This window comes from Epinephelus lanceolatus, chromosome 13, assembly GCF_041903045.1.
Source record: "Epinephelus lanceolatus isolate andai-2023 chromosome 13, ASM4190304v1, whole genome shotgun sequence".
Classification (NCBI taxonomy): Eukaryota; Metazoa; Chordata; class Actinopteri; order Perciformes; family Serranidae; genus Epinephelus; species Epinephelus lanceolatus.
Genome location: NC_135746.1, coordinates 8,437,396 through 8,451,559, shown reverse-complemented (window position 1 = coordinate 8,451,559; position 14,164 = coordinate 8,437,396). Strand labels below are relative to the sequence as shown.

At 43.2% G+C, this 14,164-nt stretch overlaps 1 protein-coding gene across 1 annotated transcript; it reads left to right on the top strand.

Moving 5' to 3' along the window:
- The first annotated feature begins 322 nt into the window (after positions 1-322).
- Positions 323-13,841, top strand: LOC117271231 (breast cancer metastasis-suppressor 1-like protein-A). Its single transcript, XM_033649374.2, has 10 exons — positions 323-590; positions 791-881; positions 4,486-4,613; positions 7,849-7,928; positions 8,054-8,150; positions 10,847-10,936; positions 11,070-11,134; positions 11,219-11,258; positions 11,458-11,587; positions 13,429-13,841. Exons 1-10 carry the CDS (start codon positions 455-457, stop codon positions 13,544-13,546), a joined length of 975 nt encoding a protein of 324 aa, XP_033505265.1. The 5' UTR covers positions 323-454; the 3' UTR covers positions 13,547-13,841.
- The last annotated feature ends 323 nt before the right edge of the window (positions 13,842-14,164 follow it).

Here is a 14,164-nt window from a genome sequence, read left to right as displayed (position 1 = left end):
TTATTCCAGGATTTTAACAGTGTTTGAAAAAACATGTTAATCTGTAAAAAATTCTATGAACATTTACATATAAATTTATGACAGGATTTTGAATGTAACAGTGTTTGAAGATATGTGCTCTTTTTTTTAATAAAATAATATAATATAATATAATATAATATAATATCATATCATATCATATAATATTGTACGGGTGTTAAAAAAAAGTTTAAAGAACTACAAATCCCTAGCATCTCTGCGTAGCCTTAGTCACTCATACGAACATCTGATTGGACAGACTTAGTAAGGTCTCCTCTGATTGGCTGGCGGTGGCCATGTTTGCCTTACCAGCTGTCTAGATGCGGGCTAGCTAACCGGTTAGCTGTCTGAGGTACATTTGCCTCTTTCTCCGGGGTAAAATAAAAGAGCAGCAGCCGTTCCTCTCCCGTTAACACCGGCTCTTCTGACGGTCGCCATGCCGGTTCACTCCCGGGAGAAGAAAGAAAGTAACCACGAAGAAATGGAGGTGGATTTTCCCGAGCAGGACGGCAGCAGCACAGACGAGGAGGACACGGTTAGCTCGTCGGTGTCTGAAGATGGAGACAGCTCGGGTAGGAAAAACAGGCCTTAAATATCAACACACAGATTAATGAGATATTTAACGCTCCTCTGTCACACAGGGGGTCAGTGTGGGGGGTGGGGGGTGTTTAACATGAGCTGACATGTCCACTAACGTTCAGTATGAGGTGGAGATGATGATGGTGGTGGTGGTGGAGGTGAAGTCAGAGCTGTCATGTCTTTATGTGGACAGAGATGGATGATGAAGACTGTGAGAGGAGGAGGATGGAGTGTCTGGATGAGATGACCACTCTGGAGAAACAGTTCACCGACCTGAAGGAGCAGTAAGTTCATCCACATGACGTCACCAACACAACCTGTCCTCCACCTGCTCTGACTCAACTCTGTACTTCATCATGAACTTTAACCAAAGTCTGACATCTGTTCAGGACGTTGGTCAGATTAATATTTCCTGTCAGAAATTCTGACAAACTGAAACTCTGTTTAGAAAATGGCTCATAACATGTTAAATCCAGCTGGTGTATTTGAGACAGCATTAGATATACTGGCAGGTGCATTAAAGGGATAGTTTAGATGTTTTAAAGTGTCGTTGTATGAGGCACTTATCCATAGTCAGAGTGTTAAATATAAATGGTGTGGCGTGGATTATTGTGATAACCATACATTATCATTGCAGTATTCCTCTGGGCCTATACAAAAAGTTAGGAAAGAATTTTAAATTGACCTATGGCTAAGTCCCACCCTCAAACGAGATGAGCCAATCACAGTGCGTATAGCCATTCCCATACACTGGGACATTCTCTGCCTGGACGTCCATTGAAATGCATTACAGAAAGTCAGTTTTGTTTGGTTTTATGAGCTTTTTCTGAGATTTGAAGTTTAAAAATGGTCAAACGGTGTGCATGGGGTACATGCAACTCTGACACAAGGTATCCTGAGAGGCTGGGCGACCAGGTGTATTTTTTACCCTTTAAACCACATCTCAACCGAGAAAAGTGTCTCCTTTGGATAAAGTTGTGTGGTAACGTTAGACCACAACATCAACTCAATGTGAATAAGATTAACAATGATGTCTACATCTGTTCTAAGGTAAGTCAACATCGTGTTTGAGGCAACATATTGTCACTTTGCTGGAAAGAAATATAAAGTTATCTTTAACATCTCTAGCTAACGTTAGCTAAAGTTAGCCTAATGTTAGCTCCTAGCTGCATTGTTCATCATGTCACCTTGTTTGCTGGGAGTTCATTAGCCTATTTTGTTCTAGTTTTGTACTTTGGTGATCGTACATCATTGTTAGCTGTTGTCCAAAGGGCTCTAGTTAAGCTAACGTTAACTTCTGGAGCTTAGCTTCATTAACTTATCTGCAATCTGGAAATCCATCGGTAAAACAAAACAAAACAAAAAAAATTTCCTTCCTTTACCACTGGAGGCACAGCCCGGAGTTTTTCGACTAACGGAATTGCAGGGGCCTCTGCATTCACTCAACCCCTTCACTTCCAGCGGTGCCCCCAGGGAATCACCGTGTTGTTTACAAATACTTCGGGTAGAAAACTTTAGTTTAGCTATATATCACATTTTTCACATCACTATATATATCAACGTGTAGACTAATCTGATGTTTGTTAAGTCTATAAAAACAATGATTGGACAAACATTACTATTTCTGTGTGCATATTTTGTAATTAATAACATGGTTATCGTAGATTAGCTGGGCTAACCGTTAGCTGTTAACGTTAGCCGTTAGTGGTGTCTGTAATAACCATAGACTGTATAAAAGTAACGTAATAACTCAATAAACGGTCCGTGAATAAAATATTTTTTCCAGCGGATATCTTAGTTACAACATGATTGAGCTAGCAAAGCCGTTTTGTGTTGCTATGTGTGGTATTTATTCAGTTATGTGAAATCACGATGTCCAGAAAGCATCAGTGGCTGCAGCTGACAGGGACAGCTAACAGCAGCAGCAAAGCTAACATCAGGACGTCATCTGTTAAAAGCCTCCCGTTGTCGGATACGACATGAAACTACTCCAGTTAGCTCAATCATGTTGTAACTAAGACATCTGCTGGAAAAAAATATTTTTTTTCACGTTGATGAGACGGCGTTTTTGGTGGAGCGGTCGCTATGGACGCGGAGCTTGCTGTTTCTGTAGGTACCCATACCACACACACCGGGGACACCTGCACGTCTCGGCCCCGCCCCCTCCATTGTGAACCGCTAAAGCGCAGCATCGTTCAAACTCAAATTCTGAGCCAAAAACCTTAACTTCAGTGGCACTTTAACTTGTTGCTTTTGATGGTGACGGCAACGAGATGCGGTTCACAAGCGTACACTGTGACCTGTAAATTTTGGCTTGTAATTTAAGCTTTTCATCGACCTTCTCAACAATAAAATGATGAATATATCCCTCCAATGCGTAGTTTAGGCCCTTTTGGTTACTTCTCAATGACATCTGATCATTATGTCTCCAAAAATCATCAGTTGCCTCCTGTGAAATGCCGTGTACTGTGACACCTGCCATAGCGCCGGTCACTGAATGTTGATAGTTGTCCGAGTGAGTGGAGGGGGGCGTGGCTTAGCCATAGGTCAATTGACTGTATCAGTATGTTGTGCACACCCATTTTCTAATAATGAGGCAAACTGTAGCTAAAAAAATGAAATTTAAGTAAATTTAATTTAAAAAAACTATCATGAGGAACCTATTTGTCGCCGTTTGAGTGTAGGAAAAATCTCTGATTGGTATCCAGCATGAGGGATGATAACAATCAAAAGGAGAAAGCTGTGTGTGGGACAATGGAGTGCTTTATTGTACGGAACAAGTTACAGCAAAGCACCAGAGAAGACGACCTACCACTGAAAGATAAGAGAAACAACATTGTCAGTAGACAGTAAAATTAAAGCTACCGGTCTTATTTTTTATTGTTTTTATTGTCTGATGTCGTAATGAGAGTGATAACACACATTATAAAAGCTACCAGGCACAGATATAAATACAGGAAGAAGTCGGCAGTTTGGAGAAGTAGGCTGGAGTCCAACATGGAGGCTAAGTAATACACTGCTGTGAAGGGGTCAGTAACAAAACATTTTTAGCCACCTAAAAAACAGTATCACTTTAAGTGTTCACTATGTTGAGAATATTTTCACTGCTTTACCCTATTGTCAGACAGTGATTTCCAACAGGACAATGAAGCCGTTATGTGGCACTCATCAAAGCCAGACTCCATTGAGAAAAACAGTAATTTTAACATCACTGAGCACAGGAGCTACTGGTCTGCTGCTGCCTCCATTGGTTACTTGATTTGTGTCATTGTATGACTTTGGTGTTTAAAAGGGTTAGTTTATATTCACCAAAGTCACACAATAACACAAACAAACTATCGATGGAGGCAGCAGTAGAGCAGCAGCTCCTGTGTTCAGTGAGCTAAAATGACTGCTTTTGTCAATGGAGTCTGGCTTTGAGAAAAGCATAGATAGGTAACTGCAGAAAGGTAAAGCTATACAAGTCCTCATGATGGTGTACACTTAAATTAATATTGATTGTATTTAAGTGACTACAATATGTTTTGCTGCTTCTCTAAACTGGGGATGAGTCAACATGTTTCTATTACACTGACTATAGATAAGTACCTTTTACAACCCCTCCTCAAAAAATCTGAGCCATCCCTTTCAGTAAACAGCCTCCTGCTGTAGATGTGCCACAGCATCCTGCTCAGAGATTCATCGTTTCTCTGTACTGCCCACCAGTAAGAGTTGGGAAAACATTTTTTTCCACAGTTCTCTTTTATTCTGCTTTTCTTCACAACCTGCTCTTTCTAAAGACCCTTTGAGTTTTATTCACATTTCATTTTTATTACCACTGTTATAACTTAACTGCCAGTTTAAATTCATGAACTGATTTGCTTCTTCTTCTTTTTCATTGCCCCTCAGGTTGTATAAGGAGCGCCTGAGCCAGGTGGACATCAAGCTGCAGGAGGTCATGGCTGGCTGCGCCCAGGAGTACCTGGAGCCTTTAGCCAACCTGCAGGAGAACATGCAGATCAGGACCAAAGTTGCTGGTGGGTCAGTGTGTGATATCACAGCACAGCGTCTGTTTTTAAACGTGCCTGTTGTGAACGGACTGACTGCTTTGACTCCTGTGTGGGTGCTTGCAGCTTTCTCAAGAACTGTACATCCAAACAACTCCACATTAGACACTGAGAAATACACCTGCCATAGTCGTCTTGAAGGGCAGTGGTGTCCCACTTCAAGAGAAGGGTTCATTCAGTTTTTTTAAGTGACTGTAGCTTCCATGCTGTCTGCGATTCAATCACTTCTTGTTCACTCACTGTAGCAGGCAGCATGAGCAGTAATCTGTGATGTGGGCGAGGGGGAAAAGTCAAGGAGTCATGAGAACTCAGATATTCGACAGGCCGACCTGGTACATATTTGACACTAAAAGAGTTGTTTAAAAGGATTCGTTTGTGCTTTTTTGCCCTTTTCTAACAGGTAAAAATGGTCCCCTCCCTATACCCTACACAAGTCGGGTCTCTATCCAATTGTAGTGCAAATTTTAATTTAAGAAACTCTGCAAAAGAAAATGAATGTGCTTTTCCATACATTACTGTTGTGTGAATATTGGGAGTTGGTTCACGGAGATAAGCAGCAGGTGGTGCTAATTCTCCAGTCTGGTGCCTGCTGAAGACGACTGTGCAAGGAGATGACGCAATTAAAGGAGCACCAGTCAAATATCAAACAAGGGAAAACTGTGGATGTTTAATAACAGAGAGCACACTGGACAACGGGAGAGTTCTGCTAACAGCCGTGTGTGTATTTATATCGAAGAGACACTGCAGTGGACGATGCAACAACTGTACGTCATCATTTATTTGCTGAATCTGTTTCCATTGCACTTAGTTGCATAATACATTGCCATCTCTCCCAAGCCTCAAAGTTTTGTTGCAATATTTTGAGATTTTTTTTTAAATTTTGGCCTTGAGTGCAGATTGAAAATAAACATTAAAAGAGTTAGTACACCTACAGTGTGTATTTCTGCCGGTTGCAACACACTGCTAATAAATATTATTCATACATCTCAAGCGCTCGCACTCAACACCACACTTCCTTGGGTCTCCAGCAAGATATCGGCCAAGTGAGAAGTCGATGGGCGGGTTTTTGAGAAAATCGAAGGACAGACAGAGCGATAGATCCTTACCAACTCCCGTGGCAGCTCTTTATCTCTGCTTCTGTGGCAGCTCGACTCCTCGCCTCACCATGGATGTATAAAGAGAACTTTGTAGCTGTTGCTGTGTCTTGTGTGTGACAGAATGGATGAGGAGAGACTTGTTGTTGAGGTTAGGAAATATCCTGAGCTAAATGACCCACGAACTTGTCGTTATAAAGACAATGGCCAAAAAGATACTGCCTGGCAAGTAGGGATGCACCGAATATTGGGTAACCGAATATTGCAAAAAACCACACATTCAGTATTCGGCGGAATAAAATGTCGGCAGTGTGGCGATCCGTCCGTCACGGCACTCGCATTTGCGACTAAAAATAGTTTTGAGCGAGCAAAATAGGCTTAAATCATTCAGCATGCTGTGCGAGCAGCCTACAGATTTCAACCAGCAGCAGAAACAAAAGGCGAATCCCATCGATTGTGGGTTGAACGGGGGTCACAGACACAGACAGTAATGTATTCCTGTCAAATACGGCGGCCATTGGCTTACTGGGCGACCGAGAAGTCGGTTCCAATAATATCCTCTTCTTGGTGTCATGACTGCCCAGAAGTACCTGAACAGCTGAGCCAGCCGAACACAGGTATGTGATGTGTCAGAGGAGAAACGAGCCGTTCACATTTCTGTCTTTGTGTCAGTAACGGTCCACAAACCTCACCGCACTTTAGGGACTGTTCGTTACTTATGAAGGGACTGTCAGGGGAGGAGGGTGGCTGGTTGATTTTTATTTTATTTATTTATTTTATTTTGATCCCCCTTATGTTAATCACTTATTGATGCTGTTTTTGAAGTATGAATAAGTCAATAAGTAATTTATTCCACTGAAATATCATTGATGTAGCCTATAATAGAAAAGTGATTTATCTTTTCATAAATGACAAAAGGCACATCTGCCTCATTTTCGCTGTGGTATCATGATACTACTCAGAACCATGATATTTTCATTGGTATCACACAGTGGGTCCCAATTTTGGTACCGTGACAACACTAATCTGGAGGGGGTTCATCTGCAAAAACTAATGAAAAACTAAAAAACGGCATTCGGTACTCGGTATTCGGCCAAGCGTTTAATATTATTCGGCTTTGGCCACAAATTTTCATTTTGGTGCATCCCTACTGGCAAGTCACAGCTCTGAAGATTAGCTCTTTAGCTGAGAAATAAAGTTTTAATCAGTCGGTGTCCACATGTAATTCTAAGCTAATGTAGAGGTGGAGGAAGTACAGATCTTAAAGGGATAGTGCACCCAAAAAATGAAAATTCAGCCATTATCTACTCACCCATATGCTGAGGGAGGCTCAGGTGAAGTTTTAGAGTCCTCACATCCCTTGTGGAGATCCAAGGGGAGAGTGGGTAGCAACAAAACTCCACCTAATGGAGGCTGATGGCGCCCCAGATTAAAACGTCCAAAAACACATAATTGAAACCACAAAATATCTCCATACTGCTCGTCTGTAGTGATCCAAGTGTCCTGAAGCCCCGACATAAAATGTTGTTTGGAAAAAAGTCATTTGAACTCTGTTTTTAGCCTCACTGTAGCCTGTAGCTCTAACTGCCTCTCTGTGTTCTGCGCTCACGTGTGTGCGCTTGTACTTGCTTGTTTTTGGACGTTTGAATCTGGGGCGCCATCAGCCTCCATTAGGTGGAGTTGTGTTGCTACCTCCTCTCCCCTTGGATCTCCGCAAGGGATGTGAGGACTCTAAAACTTCACCTGAGCCTCCCTCGGCATATGGGTGAGTAGATAATGGCTGAATTTTCATTTTTGGGTGCACTATCCCTTTAAAGTGAAAATTGTAGTAACTTTGCGTCGTCGTCTGTTGATGAGCAGCAGCGTGATGCACCTGGTGTGTGCTAGAGGAGGCACTTGACGCGCATCATATAACATGTTGCACTGATGCCACAAACTCAACACACTACATGTCAGCCCTGTACTGGAAGAGAAGCTGAACAGAGCACAGGTGTCTTTAATGACATGGAACAAAACGGAATGAGCTTTTTGGACTATTAAAGGTGTGATTAAAAACAGTTATATAACCTTTACTGCCTCAAATTGATTTGTTGTTTAAATGTGCATCACAGGGATCTACAGGGAGCTGTGTCTGGAGTCAGTGAAGAACAAGTATGAGTGTGAGATCCAGGCCGCCTGCCAACACTGGGAGGTGAGAGGTCAATGAACGAGTCGGGGCCGATGTGACCATTTGGTTTGTGTTTTCCACCTCAAAACACGTTTATTTCTGTTTCTTCATCTGATATATGTTGTCCCTCTTTGTGTCTCTGTCTCCAGAGTGAGAAGCTGCTGCTGTTTGACACTGTACAAAGTGAACTGGAGGAGAAGATCAGGAGACTGGAGGAGGACAGACACAGTATTGACATTACCTCAGGTACCAGCTGGGCGTCACACTCACATCCTGGCCACAGAAGTCAGTTTATATAGTTTCAAATTGATTGTATATTACAACATACCTAAGATACATTGCACTGTTCGTGGTGTTAAAGGAATTGTTGTAGACTTCTTGAAGTGGGGTTGTATGAGGTATCTAACCAAAGTCAGTGAAGTACCTACTGTAGGTAGCGGTTGGCGCACCCTCAGTTTGGAGAAGCAAGTGATGTACTGCTGTGGACGAGGGCAGCAGCAAAACCTATTTTAGACACCTAAAAAAATCAGTGTCAGCTTAAGTGTACGCTATATTTAGAATAGTTTAACCACTTTACCATGAGACAGTTACTTCCAACGGGGAACTGAGGTGGTTACATCTCTCTCTTCAAAGCCAGACTCCATTAATAATTTAACATCACTGAACACAGGAGCTGCTGGTCCACTGCTGCCTTCATCAAGTAGTTTGTGTTATTGTGGGTTAGTTCAGATTCACGTCACACAGTAACACAAACTAACTGATTGAGGCTAGGCCTGTCACAATAATTATAAATAAAGTTAGCTTATCGTAGGATATCTGGACATGATCTTGATCATTCCGCTGACCTCAGTGTTGCTTGTTGTGTTAACATGTGTGCTTGTTAAGAAAGTCACCTACATTTAAGCCAACATGATGCCACGACAAACGGCAGGGTTTTCCAGACCATTTTAAGACTCAGGTGTAGTGAATCTGCCTTTGTTTTTCCTCTTCACCCACACCATCTTACAAAAGTCCAAGGAAAAATAAAGAGAGACAACACAGTGTAGCTCACCAGTGGCCTGCAGCTGCACCTTTGGAGTGGAGGACACACTGTCCTAACGGTTGTTAGCTTCCCATCCCCTGGCAGCGAGCCAAGAAGTCAGATCATTGTAGTTTTATCCTTCAACAGCTTCATCCTCAGCTCCGTAAATCCACCAGCAAACCACTTGACTCTCAGGCGACTGCAGCACACTGGCAGCATTACGGAGGTAAAGCCTAGTTCACATTACACGATTTTGACCGTGATTTTGACGTCGCAGAGGATCTTGAGAGCCACCTTGGGTCGGAGGTGAGTCGGCAGATAGTCTGCCATGACGAGTCCTCATGTGTGAACAAGCCTACGAGCAAGTTGTCTGCGACTGGGACTGGATATCTGGCATGCTAGAAAAGTGGAGAAGTGTGACACAGCTGACAAAGAGCATCAGCCAATGAGAGGTGGGATACGTCCCACGTCAGCACGCAGGAGGACGGAAGAAATGTCAGGAGGACAAGCCGCAGGGTTGCCAGGTCCGCTTTTTAGCCGCGACTTTGGGCTTGTTTTTTTGTAAAGTCGCTTACAAATATTGGTAGTCGTAGGTTATGGTTTTTTGCACTTGTGTCTAAAGTGGAGTTGCTTATTTGGGCTTGCTCTCTAAACGTTGCCTTTCTCTATATATATATATATCCGTCGCTTCTTTTGGGCTTGTTTCCATAGCCCTGGTTGCTTGTTTCTCTCCCAAGATCTGGCAACATCGACAAGCCGGCAAGCAACAACAACAATGGCGGCGTCCGCAGGATCACGGGGAGCGCGTTGTGTTTGGACCCAGGCCCTGGAGGCAGATCTGATTCAACACTGGGAAGAATATCCATGCCTTTACAATTTGTTGTCTCCAAGTTAAAAAACGTAGTTTGGTGACGTCATCGCATTTTCTGGGGCTCTGTCGGCGAGGGCTCGGCGGAGAAATCTTGTGGTGTGCATATACAGGTCGTAACGCAGTTGGCAAGACTCCCGATGACAGAAACACATGTCGCCAGGTATGAACATTCAAAAGATTACGATAGTCTCCGCGACGCAAAATCGGGTTGAAAATCATGTAATGTGAACTAGGCTTAACCCGAAGCTTCACTAAGTTTGTCCTAGTCACTTGGTTTTGTTTTTGTTGGCCAAATTTAATTTGAGTAATGAGTAATCTTGGACTACTCCTATGAAGGAACTATAATGTTATAGATATATCTTCTTGTATATATTATTTATTGTATTTAGCCCATATTTAACTTGGTAAGTCCCGTTGAGATCAACGATCTCTTTTACACGGGAGATTAACAGGTGGTGATTATGTTTTCAAAATGTCACTAATATCATTTATCATAATTATTTCAGGGTCAGTATATCATCCAAAAAAACTATTGTGAAGGGCCAAGTCGAGGCAGCAGCAGACCAGCAGCTCCTGTGTTCAGTAAACTAGAATTACTGTATTTGTCAATGGAATCTGATGACTGACAAGAGTTTAGACTGAAGCCATTAACAGCTACAGTGCCCTGTTGGACAGGGCTGTTAGCAGCAAGGCAAAGCTGTGAAAATATTCTAAATGTAGCAAACACTTAACACACTTCAATACATTTTGCTGCTGTCCCCGCCCACAGCAGCACATTACTTAGCTTAGGTGCCGGTACTCCTGCCTGCTTCTTCAAACTGATGGTGTGCTGACTGACATCTACTGCAAATATCACACTGACTGTGGATAAGTACCTCAGACAACCCCACTTCATAAAATCCAAACTGTCCCTTAAATGAATAAACACTGCAGATTTGATCAAGAATAAAACAGACAAGTTGCACTGATAATATGTAAATCAGATTGAAATATTAAGGGAATATCCTCCAGTGTTTGTCCTCTCTCTGATCTGTCCTCTTTGTTTTCCAGAGTTGTGGAATGATGGATTACACTCACGGAAAAACAAGAAGAAAGACCCGTTCTGTCCTGTCAAGAAGAAGAAGCCTGTTGTTGTCTCTGATATCCTTTTTCCCTTTGTCCTGTCCTTGTCTCATTCCTCCCATCATTCATCTGCACCCCATCTCGCCACAGCTCTTCAGACAGATGTTTCCTGCCACTTAACTGTATGTTGTTTCCTTAACTGCTCCATCACGGCCTTATATTGTTTACATGCTGCAGGATCTGGATATTCTTGAAGACTGGACTGCGATAAGAAAGGTATTTTAGAGAGGGACAGATTAGTCACTCTGTGAATAAGTTGTGATTTGACCTTTTCCTTGTGTCTGTTTCCTCCCCCCTCAGGCGATGGCTTCACTGGGGCCACACAGGGTGAAGGTGGATGGTAAGAGTTTCTGCTCGTCCTCAGTTACAGTCGATATCTGGCTGAGCACAGCCATCGACCCACAGCTACACAGGAGGGGCTGATTCAATACTTTGAGCTCAAACTACTCAAGTTCATAGTTAAAGGAGACAAATGTTACCTGCTCGTCTGTCCTTGTCCCTGTCCTCTTTCTTTATGTGTTCTGCCTGTCTCCCTCCAGTCCCTGCAGTCAAGCCCGACAGACATCACCATGTGGCGCGCTTCGAGGACGGTCGACTTTTCTATGACAACCAGTGGTACTGCAGGGGACAGGCCATCTGCATCAACAGGAAGGATGAGTACCCAACTAGGTGTGTGTGTGTAATAATGACAGGACGTCATGGGTTTTGTTATAGCACATGTTATGACACTGAATGATGTGTGTACTCATCTTTAAGTGTTTGTCTGACTCATTGTGAGTGAGACGGATCGGTCACACGGTGGGTTAATTTGTAATGGAAATGATTCTGGATGGATTTAAACAAAGAAACGCTGTGGGTATCAGGCCGAGCGATTGTGATTCTGCATTCTGTTCTGTGAGTGTCAGGACAGGACAGGACGCTCAGTGAAAAGAGCATTTATATTTTCCCAGCACACCACCCTCCCTCAGCAGCTGAGGGTAACTCTAGTGCAACAAGAAACTGCCACGAAGGAGTTGAGCAAGACCAAACCGGTAAATCAGTTTACCAGAAGGCAAAGCTTTCGATTTACTGGTCCATCTACCTCCCAACCCTCACCTATGGTCATGAACTTGGGGTAGTGACCGAAAAAATGAGGTTGCGGATACAATGAGTTCCCTCCGTGGGGTGTCTGGGCTCAGCCTTAGAGATAGGGTAAGGAGCATGGTCATCCGGAGGAAGCTCGGAGTAGAGCTGCTGCTCCTTCGTATCGAAAGAGGTCAGTTGAGGTGGTTTGGGCATCTGATCAGGATCCTCCTGGACGCCTCCTGTTAGAGGTGTACCTGGCATGTCCCACTGGTAGGAGGCCCCGGGGCAGACCCAGAACACGCTGGAGGGATTATTTATCTCATCTGGCCTGAGAACACCTTGGGGTCTCCCAGGAGGAGCTGGAAAGTGTTGCTGGGGAGAGGGATGTCTGTGGTGCTTTGCTTGGCCTGCTGCCCCCGTAACCCTGCTTTGGATAAGCGGTTGAAAATGGATGGATGGATGGATGGATGATGGATGGACCAGACCGGTATACTAGATTTTACCACTAGGTGTCGCACTTGACTCAGCAGCCACATTTTCCTTCCTGCAGTGTTTAAATGTTGCCTCATCTGTTTTTCAGCTCACCTCTTTGGTCGGCTTCAAATCCAAAATGTTGCCGTATTATTTAGTTTTCTTTGAAACTGAAGGTCTTTGTACAGAGTCTCTGTTTTTCCATGTTATTTTTAAATCAAACCTGTGTGAGTCTCATGCGTTTTAATTGTTCAATTTTCTTCTTGCAAAAATTCGCTGTACGAGATAAAATGGAGTTGTCAAGCAGTGAGGATGATTGATTGTTGAATGTGGTCCTCTCACTTCTTGAAAGTAGGGCAAAAAATGACGGACCAAAGTTTCAGAGTTGGTGTGTGAACTTGATTTACATGTTTTAGGTCATATTTATTTTATATCTTCAACAGTTTTGGATGAGAAACACAGACTGGGTGTGCAAAGGCCTTAATGCTGCATTAACACCAAATCCAGCGTTCCCTGGTACCAACACTGCTGAAGAAAAATGAGTCACTTTCTCAGAATTTTGGCATCAACTTGGTCCCAAATTATCAGTTCTTGTGACACCTGTAAGCCAGAAATGACTGGTGTGCAGAGTCATAAAATAACGGGGCCATAATTCTAGTTTTTAAATGGCGTTTGCATGGTTATCATTGTCTATACATCTAGTCTCCTGGACGCTGGTGTTAATTGGCGACCTGATCAATGATATTCCTGGTATTTATACTCTGTGAACATATTTGTTAAGATTTTTTTTACATGCTCTTTAGAAAGTACTGCTTGTTTCTCTGTAGTCTTTGGTCGTCTGTAAAAACTTCCTGATCCTGAATTCTCAGTATCTCCACAACTTCAGATTTTCCATGTTCACTTTCCCCTGTAAAGGCATGATGACAACATGACCATGGTGACCTCTGACGCTGTTGTATGTTTGTGTCCTGCAGTGCCATCATCACCACCATCAACAACGACGAGGTGTGGTTCAAACGACTGGATGGCACCAAGTCGAAGCTGTACATCTCGCAGCTGCTGAAAGGCAAATACACGATCAAGCACTCATAAAAACACACTTCAACACACACACAAAGACAAAGACCGTCATCTCTGCTGTGTTTCTTTTTGTCTCCTCTCCATTTCTCTCTACAATCCTGCCATATGTACAGTCACACACACCTCACGTCACCTCCTCCGTGTGTAAGCAACAAAAAACAAATATCAGCTGACCCCTCTTGTCTAAGGAGACGATCCTCTCTGTAAATATGTATGTATGTTGATATTACTGACAAGGTCACAAAGTGTCATTTTCTCTGGAACGGAGAGCAATGCAAAGTGCTGCTAAAAAAAACAAAACAACAAAGTGCGAGGAACTGGAGCGAACTTTGAACCGCAGAGCTCAGTCGCGTGCCTTTCTGAGACAAGACGATGCCTCGGCTGATGGGATTAAAAAAAAAAAAAAAAAACCTGAACTCTTAATATCAATGCAGTGAAGCCTTACTCTGTACAGTGTTAGCACCAGGAGGACTGAAGCGGGTCAATGAAGGAGCGAGTGACAAACTCTGATCCAGGTGAGGATGCTGTCACACTGCTGACAGCATCCAGGTGAGGATGCTGTCAGCAGTGTGTTTGATTCGCCTCCCAGGACGCACCGGTTAGACTTGAATTTCATGCTCCATCGAGCCG